The sequence below is a fragment of the Nipponia nippon genome, unplaced genomic scaffold (assembly GCF_047370975.1).
Source record: "Nipponia nippon isolate SJK-2023a ecotype South Korea unplaced genomic scaffold, ASM4737097v1 scaffold_6, whole genome shotgun sequence".
NCBI classification, from domain to species: Eukaryota; Metazoa; Chordata; class Aves; order Pelecaniformes; family Threskiornithidae; genus Nipponia; species Nipponia nippon.
In genome coordinates this window covers 45,381,163-45,398,910 of record NW_028262380.1, presented here as the reverse complement: position 1 = coordinate 45,398,910, position 17,748 = coordinate 45,381,163, and the positions used below count along the sequence as shown (strand labels likewise).

The following is a 17,748-nucleotide window of genomic DNA, read 5'->3' as shown; positions in this document are numbered from 1 at the left end:
CTTTCTGTTAGATCTACTCTGTCTTCAAGTCACAGAAATGAGGATGGAAATTCCCCATTTTATAAAGGGATTGTGAATAGTAGTCATTAATATTTTCTGGCTGTTATTAACTAAGTAAAGAAATCTTGGTGATATTTACCCACTTTGTTCTTACTAAAAAGTCACATCATTTGTTATACGTATAAAGTTTACCATATCCTGCTACTTCCAAAATTCTTAGTAAGCTGTGTATTATTTTGAAGCAAACTGCCTGAGGTACATGTGTTTCCTATGCATTATAACAGTTAAAAAAAAAGAAACACAAGTACTTTCAATTGCACAGTTGAAAATAAGGCCTAAGCCCCAGTTAAACAAAGCACTTATCTAAAAGATTTATATGTAAATCAGAGTATCACGCTGAGTCACGACCATATTCTTGTGCTCTCTTTGAACTGAGAGTAACAGTTCTCTCTTCTGTGAGACATCCACTGCTTCAATTTTACTACTGCTGTGCCAATCATAATAAGTAATCCTCTTTTGTTGAAACAATAGCTAATTCTTTGTTGACAGACGTCAAGTTTCTATGGGATCAACCAAAATAATTTTACTTCTCAGTACACCATTACTGTTTATATTTGTCTCCTGTATTTAATTTTTTTTCTGTAATGAACCCAAAAATTCATTAGAAGTACAAGTCCTTTATGAACCATGAAGATATATATACCATACCTTCTTTTTTCACCTTTGTTCTACGTTTTCATATTAAACAATGGGATAGTACTATTCATTGGAAAGCTTCTGTGCTACTGTCACCATATGTAACTGTATTATTGAAATACCGTCATACAAATTTGTCTTATATACAGTAAAGTCTTACTCTGGAAGACTGAAATGCACAGAAGTTCTTTTTCTATTGCTGATCCCTCCAGCTAACACTTGGTTTCAATCATATTTCACTCTAATTATAATCCTTATCATCAACAGTTGCTAACTGATCATAGAATTTATGTTGGAAATAAGGTCTTTAATATAGAAGGGTGGGAGAAAAGGCAGCTTTTTTCCCTGCCTTCCCTTTTGCTATAATTTAAAATGTTAATTTTTTAACACTCACAGCTTAAACTTCAAAGCCTTTTTCATGAATGAATTTCTTGTGTGACGTTAAAACCAATGTATATCATGTCAAAAACATGAAGACAAAACAGGATTTCAGTCATCTTTCATTAACTATAAGTGACAATAGCAGGAACTACACGGAATTTCTAACATTTGCCAAATTGCTGCACAAAATTTAAAACATCTTGCAGACAAAACTGATATGGCATTGATATTTTACTGTGCCAGAGTACGGCAATTCCATTTTATTTCTCATTAACATGAACAGGTCTGCAAAGACAGACTTTTGCCTGGAAGGAGCACATACTCTACAAAGGAAGATACAGTCTCATTCCAATTAAGTAACATGACAATTTGAAATGAAATGCGTAACTATTTCTGTTATCAAAATTCTTATGAATAAATGGACACCCAAATCTGATTTTAAACCAGACAAGATAACCTACTTCAGATGAGAGTGGACAAGAATGTTTTCTTTTACTCAGATACTCTGATTTTATTTTAGGTTAATTTTTTTTTTTTCCTTCAAGTGTTCAGTTAAATATCTATATGAAAAGACGTAACACTGGAAAACATTACAATATTTTCCTTAGAAAGTTCTAGAAAAATATTAATCATCAGCAAAACAAAAACATATTTCGTAGGTATTTTTGGATTACTGTCAAAAATCCAGTCACTTCTATCTCATTTTATCTGCAAAAGTATAATAAAGAATGCAGATTCAGTGATCCTCTGTAAATTCACCTGAATTTTCCTTACTCTAGGGTAGGATAAATTTTTATACCAAACTAAACTAGACGTTATTTAGGAACACTGTTTCAAGTTCTCTACTTCTGGGTGGAGTTTTAAGTGCTACAATAGCCAGGCATACATGAAAGGAGAATTAGATGGACATCATTGATGCATCTGTTCCCCAAGTGCACAAATACATCTTCCTTTTTGCAATTCCCACCCACTTTGAAGAGTACATCTCCTACATTCTTCATCAGACTAGAAGGAGTCGAGATTGAGCTTCATAGAAAAACCTAATCCTGTGAAGAGCAAGAAAGACTGAAAAGTTGATTCTCCATCAGGGCTTGGCAGAAAGTTTTGGAATGTAGAAAATGGAAGCTTTCACCTCCAGATGTAACAAGTCCAACTCAGGCAAGTAGCCATCAAAATGTCATTACTATACAGATGTTCCAAAGACTGTGCAAAATTGTATGGTTGTATCAATCTTATCATCTGTAAAGCATTGACAAAATGAGAGTGAGAAGACAGAGCAGCAAATGTAACAAAAGGCAAAAGGAGCCCAGGTGAGAATAGCCAGGAGACTGTAGAGATGACCATCCCCAAGACTTTCTTTTCAGCTCAGAGTTGAAGCATGACCAGATGATGGACAGAGAAAGAGCACCATTGCTTTACCGAGCAATTGTTCCCAATGTTTCCAGTGTTCCAAGGATTTCAAGATCATGACATGTAAATTTGTCACAGTATTAATAGTGGTAAATGTAAACAAATAAAAATTATTAAAACCCTGTAAAATATACTACAGTTAAAATTCAGCATTTTAGCAATATAGATGTGAACTAGAAAGAGAAACCTACATGAAAATCAAGCAAAACTACAGGAACCATTAAAAGTACTAACAGAAAAAGGCATTGCCATAATTCATACTAAATTCAGGAAAGCTTTTAGTTTATTTTATCTCCCTCTTTAACAGAATAATGAAAACACTTTGGCAACGGAGACAAAGGTTACTTATATCAAAATAGAAAAAAAGTTCTGAATGCAAGCTTTTGAAAAAGGAGCTCTAGATTATCAAGATGCCTATATAAAAATGGTATAAAAATGACAAAGAAATGAAGAATACACAGGAAGGTGATAACATTTATATATGGCACAGAACTTCGGGTGATGAAAGAGAAATTGGTCTGTACTAAAGTAGATCATCAGTAAAATTTAGATATGAATGGTAATGGGAGTATGGGTAGATAGATCACTGAGCAGTCTGATTCAGAGAAATCTTAAATGTCATCATCTGAAAAGCATGGCAGACATACCATCTTCTGTTGTAATCCTGTAAGAAGTCATAAATTAAGCAGGCTTGATCTGGATAAGTAAATTGCTTCGTGTCACTGTTTCAAGTAGTCATACTGGTGACTTTACAGGTGGGTGGCGATTTTCTTTTTGAGTCAGTACTGAATCAATTCCTTGGTACACTTCTGGAGGATGTTTTTCTAATTATTATTATTTTTTTAAATATTACAAATGCCAGTTGAGCCAAGTTCCCAACAGGTAATTATGTCCTACCTATCTTAACTCTTCCACCTGGGATGATTGTTAGGGAGGGGCAGAAAGTGTTTCTTTTTTTGATGTTTAAGCAATTGTGCCTCTCTGTTCAGTGAAACAGACTCTTGGATATCAAACCACTCTTTTTACTGGTGATGTGGCCCTCCTATTTAATGTACTATAGCAATGATTTGAAAGTCAGGGCTGTGAGCCACAGGAGGCCATTATTAACAAAGCATCTTTCTCCTGCTTTTAAGAAGGACTGACCTTTCCTGCTAGCTGTAGCCTAGTCCAGGTTGCTCTTTTGAGACTTCTTTTCTAAAATAATAACCTGAAAAGCTTAGCATTCTTTTTGCATCCTATAAAACTCTTTCACACAATTCTTTTCAAAGCTGTGGAAAGCATTAAGTCTAGTAGGATAGCAAAAATACTGCAAAATGACCTGGACAAGTTGGAAAAATAAATATGTAACTAGTAATAAAAGCATTCAGAAATAATGCTGTTTTTCACCCAGCTGAGGGAATGTATACTGCAGAAAAAAATGAGAAGAGTAAGTCAATAACTACACATAAATATCAAACTGAAATTTTTTCATATACTAATCAGAAATTAATAGCACAATCTGAATTTCCTAGTACCAGCAATATAGAGTGCAGGCATAACCTGCATCTCTATATATACATATACAGAAAAGAACAGAGAAAACAGTGAGTTTGAACTAAAAAGAAAGGGTTGGGGGGAAAAGATGCTATGGTAGCGAAAAAAGATGCTTACAAAAATTCTGAAGTCAGCTTATAACACAGATCAATAGTAGATCAAATAGTAAATCAATAATAGATCAAATAGCTTTCTGCTACTTTTAAACTACAGGGAAGACAGGCAAGAGTGAAAAGAAAGGTAGGTGTGATGGAAGTTCTAGTGTCACTGAAAAAGGAGTAAAAGTTACTACAGCAGTAGGACAATAACAAACAACGTTTGAATGAATAATATGGTAGAAAAAGCACAATGTATTTAAAAGACAGCTTGCTGAAAGGAAAACGTTAATATAAATCGCTAGCTCTGCACCTGCCTTAAAATATTTCCATGTTTATACAGAATCTGCTAATTAGTATTTACAATAGAAAACTTAGAACAGGCAGGGGCCTACCAAAAATAATGATGATGTAGATCAAGTAAGCTGTTATTTGCTGTCTTTATATTCTAAGTGTACTTTTAGAAATTTCTGTATTTCTAAAAAAAGTGTCACTGATGTATTCTGGAATCCCCAACGAAACTAGACAGAATCAGCTGCAATGTACAGGAAGATATGTCTATGGAGAAGAAGAAAAACGATGTTTTGAACACCTTTGGTATTCATATATTTCAGCTCATACAGAAGACCCTGTTAAACAGCTCGGAGTACAGAACTATCATTTTAGCTACTCTTCTAAAGATGTGTGCAATGCAACATGTTAAGAAATTGGTTTGGAAGAACCAATCAATTCAGAAATCCACAATGTCCCTTTTATTTTATTGATAGTTTCTGTCTGTAAATGTCAAAAATGAATAGTGCTGCCTTCCAGGTAGTTTAACATGGCTTGCCTGGGGTTGTTTTCAAGGATTCCTTCAGGGCAAGGGGGAATGGATGTACACGTTATATTACCACCTTTCACTGTCACAAGGCCTTTCATTTTTAACTTTAGAAAAACAAACAGGAAAATACTAACAGACTCAGCTATTTTGGATATGATTAGTAGAAACAGCTCTAGAACACAGAATTATGAGTAGTGCAAGACAAGGGACTCAGGTCTGCAAGAAGCTATTACTTTGCCCCACTCTTGCTCTGACAGGAAAAGGACCAGGTCATGATCTCAGTTACACTGTTGAAAGCATGAGAGTAGATCATGGTCCACAGAAAACGATTCTGTTCACCTCCGAAACCAACACTTTTGTTTCTAATGAAGATCATAGAATCACAGAATCATAGAATATCCTGAGTTGGACGGGACCCACAAGGATCATCAAATCCAACTCCTCTCCCTGCATAGGACAACCCCAAAATTCACACCATATGTCTGAGGGCGTTGTCCAAATGCTTCTGGAATATTGTCAGGCTTGGCGCCGTGACTACCTCCCAGGGGAGCCTGTTCCACCACCCTCTGGGTGAAGAACCTTTTCCTAACATCCAACCTAAACCTCCCCTGGCATATCTTCCTGCCATTCCCTCGGGTCCTGTCATTGGTCACCAGGGAGAAGAGATCAGTGCCTGCCCCCCCTCTTCCCCTTGTGAGGAAGCTGTAGACCGCAATGAGGTCTCCCCTCAGTCTCCTCTTCTCCAGGCTGAACAAACCAAGTGACTTCAGCCTCTCCTCATATGGCTTCCCCTCTAAACCCTTCATCATCTTCATGGCTCTAAAAATATCTAAAAGAGAAAATGAAGCAGACTGATCTAGCACAAGAGGAGAGAAAGCCCATGAGGCTCTTAATGCTTCTTCATAGAGAATCATCAGCTGGCTCAAAGTTAAAATAGTCCCCACCATAAAAAGATGTACATAATAAGCCATATCATAAAGTTCTGCAGTATTATAACTTCGATTAAGCTAGAGTTATAGAATTTGTCCAGATTATTTTAACGGGAATCAGTACTTGTGAATGAAACCTCATCACAATCTTTTTCACTGTACTTCCTTAACCCAGAAGATTACAGATCAACACTAGTACCTGGTTTAAATGTGTCTTTACAGTGTCATGAAAACATGATACACAGTCTAAAGTAGTGTTCATCATGCCATCACTAAAATAAATATTAAAATAGCTTCAGTATTCAAAACAAATAAAACATGCCAAATAGTGCAAGTCTTACATGTATTCAGTTTCACTTTTGTGTGATTTATCCCACTGCTAAAGAATTAATTAGGACTCAAAATCAGATTCCAAAAAAGGGAAGAGAAAAATAAAGGATGGAAGAGAAATGAATGAAATTATTGCACTGGTGGTCAAGATTAAATACTTTTGGCATATCTATAAGTAAATAAAAAAGCATTAGAGATTTGATAAAGCTGATTGGAATCTCTGACAATAACTATTTTCACTTTACTTTTAAGATGGAATAGAGAAAAAAAATTGGTATTTGACCTATTAAATAGAAGAGAAAAGGTAGTAATACAACCTACTTAAAGACTGGGTAACAGATAAAGGGCAATTCAATACAGATAAAAATAGAAACATGCTGACTTTGACGAGTCACTCAATCAAATCCAACCACTTCATTAAAAATTCAGTAGAAAATGTATGAGAGAGTTTTATACAGATGGGTTTAAGAGGTGTCATAAGCATAATGTCTAAGGAAAACCTGCAACTAGGCTGTTAAAGTGAACTCCATATATCCTGGTTGTAACACACATAGAATACCGCTCAACCACATAGAACATATGACACTGCAATTGCTGCATTGCAATTCCACTATTATGTACCAAGGAAAGTTCAAAATAAGCTGGTCAGGAAACATTTTTTTGTATTGAACAAGACTGGTAGCTATTTGACTACAGTACTATGACTGACTGGTTTGAGTTGTTCATTGTTGGACTACGAGTTACTGGCTTCCAAAAAGGAAGAGGTTAGGAGCATCATCTCTGAAGGCAAGGCCGAAAGGAAGGAGGTTCTTGTGTTCCCTTTATGTCGTAGGACCCCTACACTTTCCCTCACACAGGGGTGAGGGAGTCACAGCAAAGACTTCACAAGATCAGAGGGGCAATGGCAAAGCTTTGGGGAGGATGAAATCCTCCCGAGGAATGAAGCAAGACCATGCAGAGCTTGCTGCAGCAATTCAGAAAGCTACTGAGTTGACTGAAGCCAACCCTGGAAGTAGGCATTGCCTCTTTTAGGACACCGGAGAAAGAAGAAATCTGTTTATATGAATTTTGAATTTCTATTCTGTTTTGCCTATTAATCCTCACTTTCTTTAAATTTAAGTCCTCCAGTTTATATCCTAATAAAATCTTTTGAGATTATTTACTTTTAAGAGTTGTTGCCTTTAGGGAGCAGAAAAAAAGATTGAGGCATATTTCCCTGACACTTCTGGCTCACCTGGGATTCTGTCATAAATACAAACACAAAAAAATAAATTCGTGGAAAACAGGGCATTTCTATTTATGACCATTGCCTTAAAGTCATAACTGTGTCATACTAAGAATAATTTAACCATGCATAAAGAGAAGTTTGTGTGTAGGTCCATACTATCCCATGGGAGAAGACAATGTGAAAGGGAATAATTCATGAGGTTCTCCTGAGAATTTTCTTAAGATTAAAAAAAAGGGGGGGAGGGGAAGGGTGAGAAGTTGGAAGGAAAAGAAAAGGGCAGATGTCAGGAGTCCTTTCTAAGAAATATGCTTATCATTTTGGACAATCTGAAAACATTTCTGTCATCAATTGCTGAGCAGAACTCTCCAGAATGGAAGGGAACATGTTCTTTCAGAGGTTATTAGCTTTTAATGGCATCTCCATTATGGTGTTTTGGGGTTGTGTTTGTTGTTGGGGGCAGGGAAGGGGGAAAATATATCACGAAGAGAATGCAGACTGTTGAATGATACCAAAAAGGTGAAAACTGTAATCTGTAAATTAATTTTAACAAGATGAACAAATGAGAAGTTTTGTGAGAAAGATAATCTATAACATAACTTCAAATACCCCAAAATGGAAATATTACATGCTTCCCGTGAAGGTAGTCTAAAGAAAGATAGCATGAGCTTTTATCAAAAAGTCAAAGTCGAACTACACTCTTTTAAAAAATTACTAATTTAAGTATGTTAGCAGATGTTAAACTTTACCTGTGGACAAGTCATCTAAGTAGATTATGTATAAATGTAAGAACAAAGGGCAGACACCTTGTAAGAAAAGTGTGATTGCTGACAGGTATAGGGAAGAAGCTGAAGGCAAAACTGAAGGAAAAGGTCAGAAAAAGAATAAAGTGAGATACAAGAACTGTTAAAAAAGTGAATGAATTAACATGAAAAAAAAAGTAATATGTACCGCATATGGGAAAAAAATGCTATTTTTAAATTTTCCATAAGTGAGAATTATTTTCTATAATGAGTTATAAGTTAGGTAAACCACATTCAAAGAGGTAAGTGGGAAGACAGATAAGAAATTTAAGATGCAGGATAACAGCAGGAAAAAAAGCCTTTCTAGATGTGTACTAAAATATCAGCAAAATGCCCAGTGATATCAGTTCTGTAGTGAGTCACAGCACAATTAGATTACAATTTAAGTTAAGTAAAATTTGCAGAGGCATACAATTTTTCATGGCTTCATTCAGATGGATGCTGATTATCCCTGACTCCCATCAGCTTCAATAAGAGAAAGATCAGTAGCAAGATGCATTACTTCCATAAATAGTAGTCATAAGTACCATAAGAAGACTTGAGGAGTACTAAGGACTTCTAAAATTACCAACTGGATATTATCAGTAACGTTATTAATATCTGACCACACACTCGATAGCATTCTCTAAATTATTTTATCGTGTTTTAAATGCACTACTTAAATACAGTTTTCATTATCAACCTTTGAAAGTCAAACAGTGTTTCTTAACATTTCTTTAAAATGTCTTAAGAGTATGTAACACTATTCATTATTTAAGACTGGCTCTTAGCCACTCCACAGTTGACAGCCTTAGACGTATATCCTGTATACTTTCAGAAGAGTAGATTATTTTTCAACAAAATAGAAATTCAACAGTCACAATTTGAGTTTAGGCTTGGACTCTTTTGCCGCTTCTTGTTGCATTTTTCCATTTGGCAAAACACTAGAACGTTATATTGGTCTGAGTCTGTCCCTCCCTGAAGCAAATAGCTTAACTCATATTGAGAACTGCATAGTGCAAAAACTTAACTTCTAAGTATGAGCACTTGCTATGATTTACAAATCACATTGTCACTACTGCTTAGTCTGATTGGTTTCCTATGTATGTGCTGACTTCTGGTTATGATGATCTCTGATGCATTTTGCTGAAAAAAAATATTTATCTATCTTCCCAAGTCAGTGCTTGTCATGTTTTCTCAGAAAGTGTACTACTATTTACACAACATTATTAGTCTTGAGATGCACAAATGTAGTTCTTGTATAACTGAGTAAATTAGTAATTCCCAGAGTTAGGCAAACATGACTGGAGTTTATAATATAGCCATAGTTAAGCCAAGAACACATTGCCTCTGGGGACAGCTTAAATTATACAAGGACTTAGGGGTTTTGAATGTTTAAAACTGCCTGAATAAGTACAATACATTCTTTGGTGGTTAAAATGCAACATAAACTGGAGCACACTATGTTTCCCTCTGCATTTGTTCCTTTGAAGTTAATATTTAAGTACTAAATTAATTTTCCATAGTGAAATATAAAACAACATTCTTTTTTGCCCAATTATTTTTCTTTTCCCCAAGGTTTTATTTTTATTGCGTTGCCTGAATGGATACTAAATTATGGCTACATAACAACCTTTAAGCAAATGTGAAACTGTAAGAACCAAAGAGGGAATATATGATGAACAAGGTTCAGAAAGGCATGGAATGACCAAAGAAATATGGAAGAAAAAAAAGAAACAGACCAAGGGAAGGTCTAGAAATAAATACAGAGGGATAAAATCAGTGTAAACAGTGAAACATGTAAAATAAATTTTGAAGAAAAGAGACTCTGAGGACCAATTTAACTCAATGTCTTTATGTCCATTCTTTTTTTTGTATCCAGACTCCATTAACTCTTTCTTCCACCCTTTGTTAATCTACAAAGACATATTAGATGCATATCACCTATATAGATTTGAGTGCTATTAATTTTAGTGCCTCACTCCATGGATATTGGATCTGTCATTCTCTTTCTATATTTGAATCATAACTAAACTGTTAATATTAAGGGACTAAGCTATAACATAATTTTTCCTTAAAAAGACTTCCAAGCATTCCAGTTTGTTTGTTTTTCTTAATCTAACAAATAAACGATGAATACATTCATCTTCAGAATTACAGGCTCCTGTCACTGGAAGCTTTTACTCCCTTTACAGTTCTTACTGTACCTGTACACAAAATGCACACACAGACATCATCCCAGCACTCAGGTAACACTGTGCAGGCCTTTCTTTTTATGGTTGTGGGTTGTCAATCCAGTACACTGTCACACATTCCTCCTCTCCTGTTAAATACAAACAAATCGGGCCAATTCTAGCATCTCAACTTTGCTTTGAATGTCTGATCACCACTGCAATCTGACTTCAAATTGGGCATCCCATAAGTCTTCAAAACTTCCACACTCAACTCTCTTCCAGCTGTGATAAGTACTTCAGAAGTGTGCTAGATTGGCCCTGGCTAATAGCCAAACTCCCACCCAGCTGCTCGCTTACTCATTCCCCCTCCACCCCCCACAGCAGGACAGGGGGAGAAAATACGAGGAACAGGAATGAGAAACCTCATGGGTTGAGATAAAGACAGGGAGATTGCTTACTAATTACCATGGTGGGCAAACCAGATTCAACCTTGGGAAATTTAGCTTAATTCATTGCCAACTAAAATAAACAAGTAATTACTAATTCGGACAGTGGGAAACAAAAAGACATACATTATTAAAACAACAGCTTTCCTACTCCCTTCCCCAGGCTCAGCTTCATTCCTTCACTCCCAACTCCTTTACCTTCCGCCTGAGTGGTGCAGAAGGTTGGAGGGGTATGGTCAGTACACAGCAGTTTCTCTTTGGGTCTCCTTTCTCCTCATCCTTTTTGTCTGCTCCAGCCAGGACTCTCCATGGGCTGAAGTCCTTCAAGATAAACCTGCTCCAGTGTGGCTGCTGTGGATATCTGCTCCACCGTGGAGCACCTCCTGCTCCTCCAGCTCTTTTTGTTCTCTACTACTCTCTCTCTCTGGTGTTTTTTCCCCCTTTTTCAAACGTTTTCCCAGAGGTGCCACAAGTGTGGCAAGGGGTTCAGCTGTGCCCTGCGGTGGGTCCATTGGAACCATCGAGAACTGGCTGTGTCGGACACGGGGCAGCCCCTGGCCTCTTCCCTCAGAGGCCATCTCTGCAGCCCCCTGCTGCCAACACCTAGGCACCTGCACCCAGCAGAAGAAGTTTCTCTATTGGTTTCTCGTTGTTTTTTGTTGTTTTTTTTTCTTTTTTTGTTTTCATACTCAAAATGTATGTATCAGGCTTTGAAAACACTTGCTCTTTTCACATCTGCAAATACAGGCAACTGAACCTTTCAGTTTGAAACTGAGCTGTTAGCCTCATTATTTCCATTCATCATTTCCCTTTTATTTCTCTGTGTCCAGATGCATGTTCCTGTTTCTAGCTACAGCTCATGCCATGTCTTATACTTAGAAGTGATTAGTAAGAACTCCAAATCATTATTTAAGAGCATCATGAATATTTATTTAGAAAGCTAACAAATATTGCAGAAAGGAGGTTTTGAACGTGGGTAAGACACTTTTGAATGTCAGTCCTATGGTTAATACCAAACTAACAAAAGCAACACTTATTTAACTGAGAACTTCTCAGAGGATGCTGGTTTTATCCTAAGCCTCTCAAGTAACTCAAAGGTACCATTCAAGCAAGATGAGCTTTGAAATTGCCCCTTATTTTACAAAGCACCACTGTGAGGAAGCTCAATATACAAACAGAACTAATGTAAAAACAGCAATCAAAACAAAGGTGATGTGCAAGTACAATTGCCACCTTAGAAATAAAAGCATTCATAAGAAAACGAAATAAAGATAATCCAACTAGATATTTGGTTGTGGCGCTATTCCACACATGTAACAGTTCCAGTGATTTCAGACTTACTTGAGTCAGACAGCAAGCACAACTCCCAATGTAATGGTTTGTCCACATTTATAACTTTGCTAATATAAAATGGCCAAAGCAAAGCAAGCATACCCACAAGCAAACAAAATACAGCTGAAAGCGTATTTTTAGAGTTTTGTCAGAGGATGCAATTATGTTTCTCATTTTCTATTTCGCCTTCCTAAAAAAAAGATTTCTATGTTATACTAATATTCACTGGTGATTCTTTGAGAAGTACCATATACACTGCTGAATATTTGGAGGAATGAGTAAAACAATCAATTTTGTAGTAAAATCCTTATTTTAGAAAAAATACATACTTATTGAATTACTAGAAGAAAAGGTTATTATTATGATCGATTCATACTACATCACTATGCATTTCTTAAAACGTCCATTTCACAGATTTCGTTTTTCTTTTAGATGTTTGAAGACTGTATAATCCTGAATGTATAATGCTGACTGTATTTTGGGCTGCGACTTGTCCTCACGTGCTTTTATTGCTATATTTATTCTTTTAAATGATTATTCAGTGAAACATGTTTTCTCTATATTTAACAACAAGGGTTTGAATACACAGCAAAATAAAAGACTGAGTTTGGCAGGCATATAATTTCCATTTGTTTTCTTTGAAACATCAGGAGTATGCAGCTTGTTACATATCACTTTTCCATTCTTTATGAAAAGTTTTGATAAGAAATTGTTAAATAGAGCTTTCTCTTACTTACATTGATATCTTCCAAATCTAAGCTATTCAGAATGACATTGTTCCTCTTCCAGATGATGGGAGGTCTCGGAGTTCCCTGGATCGCACAACTTAAGACAGCACTTTGTCCCACTGTTGCTGCAGTGGTGCTTAGTTTTTGATCTTCAGGCAGACTCAGCTGAACTACCTCTGCAAAAGAGATATTGTTTGTAAGATTAATTAGCAGGCAGTTTCATAAGGTTAATTAGCATGCACTTTTTGTACACTGGTAATTTAAGGATTTTAATTGGAATCAAAGCAAAAAGAACTTCCAACAACCACAGGAAGTTCAGAGTATTTCAAATAAAGGTCAGCACGACATTTCAATTAAATTGACTGACAAGTATCACCCTGTAAGAAGAGAAGCATTTAACATGAAAATGAATTTCAGAGATAAGACTGTAATAAACATGACAGTGTATCCAGAGTCAGACACTGGAAGTTATTTGACAGTTAAAGCCAATGCAGCAGAGTAGTCAGCACCTCCGTCTGAACTAAGATGGCAGTACTGCTCTAAGAGTCATTAACATGAGTTCATTTTCAGAAAAAAAAAATACAAACAGAGCTCAGAGTACAAAACAGACAGGACTGAGACTGAAATGGACAACAAAGTGAATTCTGCATTCAGAATATAAAATTAAAGTATAAGATTTCTCTTCTGGTAAGCCAGCATTGTGGTTTAACCCCAGCCAGCAACTATGCGCCACACAGCCGCTTGCTCCCCCTCCCAGTGGGATGGGGGAGAGAATCGGAAGGGCAAAAGTAAGAAAACTCGTGGGTTGAGATAAGAACAGTTTCATAATTGAAATCTAACAATAATAATAACAACAACAACAATAATAATAATATGAAAAGGAAAATGACAACAAAGAGAGGAAGAAAACCCAGGAAAAACAACTGATACAACCACTCACCACCCGCTGACTGATGCCAAGCCAGTCCCCGAGCAGCAATCGATGCCCCCCCAGGCAACTCCCCCCAGTTTATATACTGAGCATGACGCCATACGGTATGGCATATGGCATAGCCCTTTCGTTGTCTGAGTCAGCTGTCCTGGCTGTGCCCCCTCCCGGCTTCTCACTGGCAGGGCATGGGAAGCTGAAAAGTCCTTGACTGGTGTAAGCACTACTTAGCAACAACTGAAACATCGGTGTGTTACCAACATTATTCTCATACTAAATCCAAACCACAGCACTATACCAGCTAGTAGGAAGAAAATTAACTCAAATACATCTTCCCCTATTTTTGATTGCCTCCGGTATTTCATATTGCAAGAAAAATAATGCGTGACTTCAGTAACTACTTTTGTACCATAACACAAACTAAAACCAAAGTAACTGAACAAATTTCAACAAGAAAAAAAAAATTATGTGAGCATTCATGTTCATGTCAATCCAAGGGAAAAAAATTCTCATTTTTCAGGTTAAACAGAAGTTCATCATTATTCAAGATTTCAAATAATCTTTTAAAAATTTAGACACATGTGATGGGAGTCCAGACCTTGAAACTTTCCTTGCTAATCTATGTACTAAACAGCTCTAATATTAATAGAAAGCCACTTCACTTCTACGTCCCACAACTCATTTGGACACTTGCATAAAAAAAGAATGATACACATTAATTTGATGACACTGTATACTCTTCCACCTTGTGTAATTGCCTATAGGTTAGAGGCTGAACAGCTGAGAGCTGTCTTTTCACTTGTGGTGTTCCCAATTAAACATAACCTATTAAAATTCTACATTTATAAGGATTTTGTCATATTAGACAAAAGAGCTATATAGGAACTGAAGGTCATCCAAATAGCAATTTTTCCACTCAGCTGCTAAAGCATGAAAAATCTGTAGGTTTTTTGTCTTTTATTTTTAAAGTAAACTACAAAAGGCATCATGTATTTATTCTCTTTTAATTACTAAATTACTTTCATGTAAGAGAGAAGAGTAATCGTTCCATTATAGCAAAGCAGCAACCTATAAGAAAGCTAAGATCCTTTATAGGTTCTTTTTAGCCTCATAAAAGCAATACTTTGTAATTAACACAATTTTTTTTTTTTTTCCCCCTTCAAAATGCAAGCATCATTCACCTCTGCTACGAGGAAAGTCTGAAAGAGCTGGGGTTGTTCAGCCTGGAGAAGAGAAGGCTGTGGGGTGACCTTATTGCAGCTTTTCAATACTTAAAGGGGGCTTGAAAGAAAGATGGGGACAGACCTTTTAGCAGGGCCAGTAGCGACAGGACAAGGGGTAACGGTTTTAAACTAAAAGAGGGTAGATTCAGACTTCAGAGGGTAGATATAAGGAAGAAATTTTTTACAATGAGGGTGGTGAAACACGGGAACGGGCTGCCCAGAGAGGTGGTAGACGCCCCATCCTTGGAAACATTCAAGGCCAGGCTGGATGGGGCTCTGAGCAACCTGACCTAGTTGTAGATGTCCCTGACAGTTGCAGGGGGGATGGACTAGATGGCCTTTACAGGTCCCTTCCATCCCAAAGCATTCTATGATTCTATGTTCAGAGAGGCATCTTAATATCTTCAGGAAAGAAAGCTTTGTTGTTCTATAATTAAACTCAATGGTTCAATTTTATGTGATTAAAAAATATTAATTTTATATTTAGACCAAAAAACCCCGATTCTTTTCTTTTCCAGAACAAATGTTCTTTGACTCAAAACTCAAGTGATACTGCCCACCAGACATGCAGAAGTGAGGTTGACTCATTTTTTTCTAACTAGATGTATTATCTGACACAATTTTTTACATTAAGGAAAAGGAAATGAAGGCATTAAGTCTAATATTGTGCTATTTACTGTAGTTTTTAAAATTTACTGCATCAGAAGCATTTCAGCTCCTACGTCCTATAGGGACAATATCATGCAGACTTCCTGAGACATACCTGCATGGCTACGAAATGATTCAAAACTTCTGGTAGACAACTGATAGTACAAATATTTTGCTTCTTTATTGAATTCACTATGCAAAGATCTCAAAAGGTAGATAAATACTCTGATACTCCATTTATAAAGGGGTAATTATCTGCATTTTTCCAAAGTCACTATTTAACTTAGGAAAGTCATGAAGTAATGATCATGAAATCAGCTTGTGTGCTATAGGGCCCTCTATGAAAAATGCTAATCTTCACATGATAAACTGAGATAGCCAATTTAAATTCTACAATATTTCAAAGTCTTTTTTCAATTAACTCCAGTATTACTATGGATGCCTGTATACAGAAGGCCAGTAACTGTTATAGACATGTTTATAACTTTAATTAGAGTGCAACACTAGAAAAGGGAACATCTATCAAACGTAAAACTTAACATTAGCTACCTTAGCAAAGACGGTATTCTGAAATCAAAATAGAGGCATTACTGTATTATTTTGTTGACACTAACAGTTCATCTGATTTTTATTTTTTTTAAACTATCTTATTTTTAATAGTAATGATAGCCTTGCTACACATGATGATGATGATGATAATAATAATAACGAAAGACGATAACACTAATTTTACCAGAGGAATTCCCTAAGAATTATTTAAATAATTCTCAATCTTCAAGACAATATTCTTATATTCCATTTAAAACTTCTATCACACGCCTATATTGTAATAAAACATCCAAATGAAAATTTTCATAAAATTAAGAAACAGTTGTCCTACCTGGAACTGGTCAATGCGCTGATATTGCACATTTCTTAAAAGTAATGAAAAAACCCTCACTCTAATAAATGCACTAGAATCACTGATTTCCCACAAAATACTGAACAATGTTTAAGTAAAAAAACTTCACATATTACAAAATTATGTATATTTAAAATGATTATTTCATAGGAAAAATATTATATATGTTATATTGTAACTTTTCTTATTTTCTAAAAATAAAGATATTGCATATATTTTCTCCTTATTGAGAAAACAAAAAGAACCACCCAATCCGAAAAGCCCTAAGCCTACAGAGCAGTACCTGGAGCAGAGCTCTTTGACAGGTAACTCCCTGAAAATCCTTGTTCATGAACCGCCTGCAGCCAGGGTGGAAGAGGCAGACACTTGTATAGGGGGAAGTGCGTGGTGTGTGCAAAGCGTTCTGAGGTGCACAGGGCAGCACCTCTCTCAGAGCCCAGGCTCCATGAAATTCCTTTGGAAACAGAAAAGATAGGCCCAGGAACTAAATGATGCATTTACTATCCCTTCTTTCCTCCCTGAAAGAAACAAATGTGGTTCTGAGAGCAAATACTTTTTTGCCAGAGACTGAAGCCATGGCACTGGGAGATATCACCTGCTAGGATGACTCCTAGCTTTCTCTCCATGTTGCCGTTGTAGAGCAATGATAATTCTTTGAAGTTTAGTCTCACATGTTGTATTTATTTCATTTTAAATGAAAAAGCAGAGTAAAGGTTTAGAAAAATTGGAAGTGAAATGAATTCAGTTACTAATACCAACACCAAGGAAAAAAAAAATTGATATTGTTGTTTACAGAGCAGTAATATTATATATAAGTAGCCAGTATGTTTTAACTTTTATAGCTTGCCATTATCAGAAGTGTGAATGCTCTACTATGGTATACTGTAGTAATGAGTTTGTTTGTAACTCCTCCAGATGCATTATCAGTCTGACACATCCCTGGTTTTCAACTACAAAAAGTCACTGGATACGTTCTTTCAGATAGAGGGGAGAAAGGCTAACAAAAAAATGAAAGAAACTCATCTAAATAAAAGCTTGAGATATGGTTAGGAGATGTGGACAACAGAATAGGTTACAGACAATTACAAATGCTCCTGCACTGGTCAAGGAATGTGCGTTAGATGGGTGAAAGGGTTTGACAAATCTCCTGGTTGCTACAGCCGTTCT

General features: G+C 36.2%; 1 protein-coding gene across 2 annotated transcripts in view; it reads right to left on the bottom strand.

Moving 5' to 3' along the window:
• Positions 1-17,748, bottom strand: part of FSTL5 (follistatin like 5) — a 326,873-nt gene that overhangs the window by 92,786 nt on the left and 216,339 nt on the right. For both annotated transcript variants that reach the window (XM_087737586.1, XM_087737587.1), the window contains exon 7: positions 12,891-13,057. In XM_087737586.1, coding sequence (XP_087593712.1) covers positions 12,891-13,057 — 167 coding nt within the window. The remainder of the gene's footprint in view (positions 1-12,890; positions 13,058-17,748) is intronic.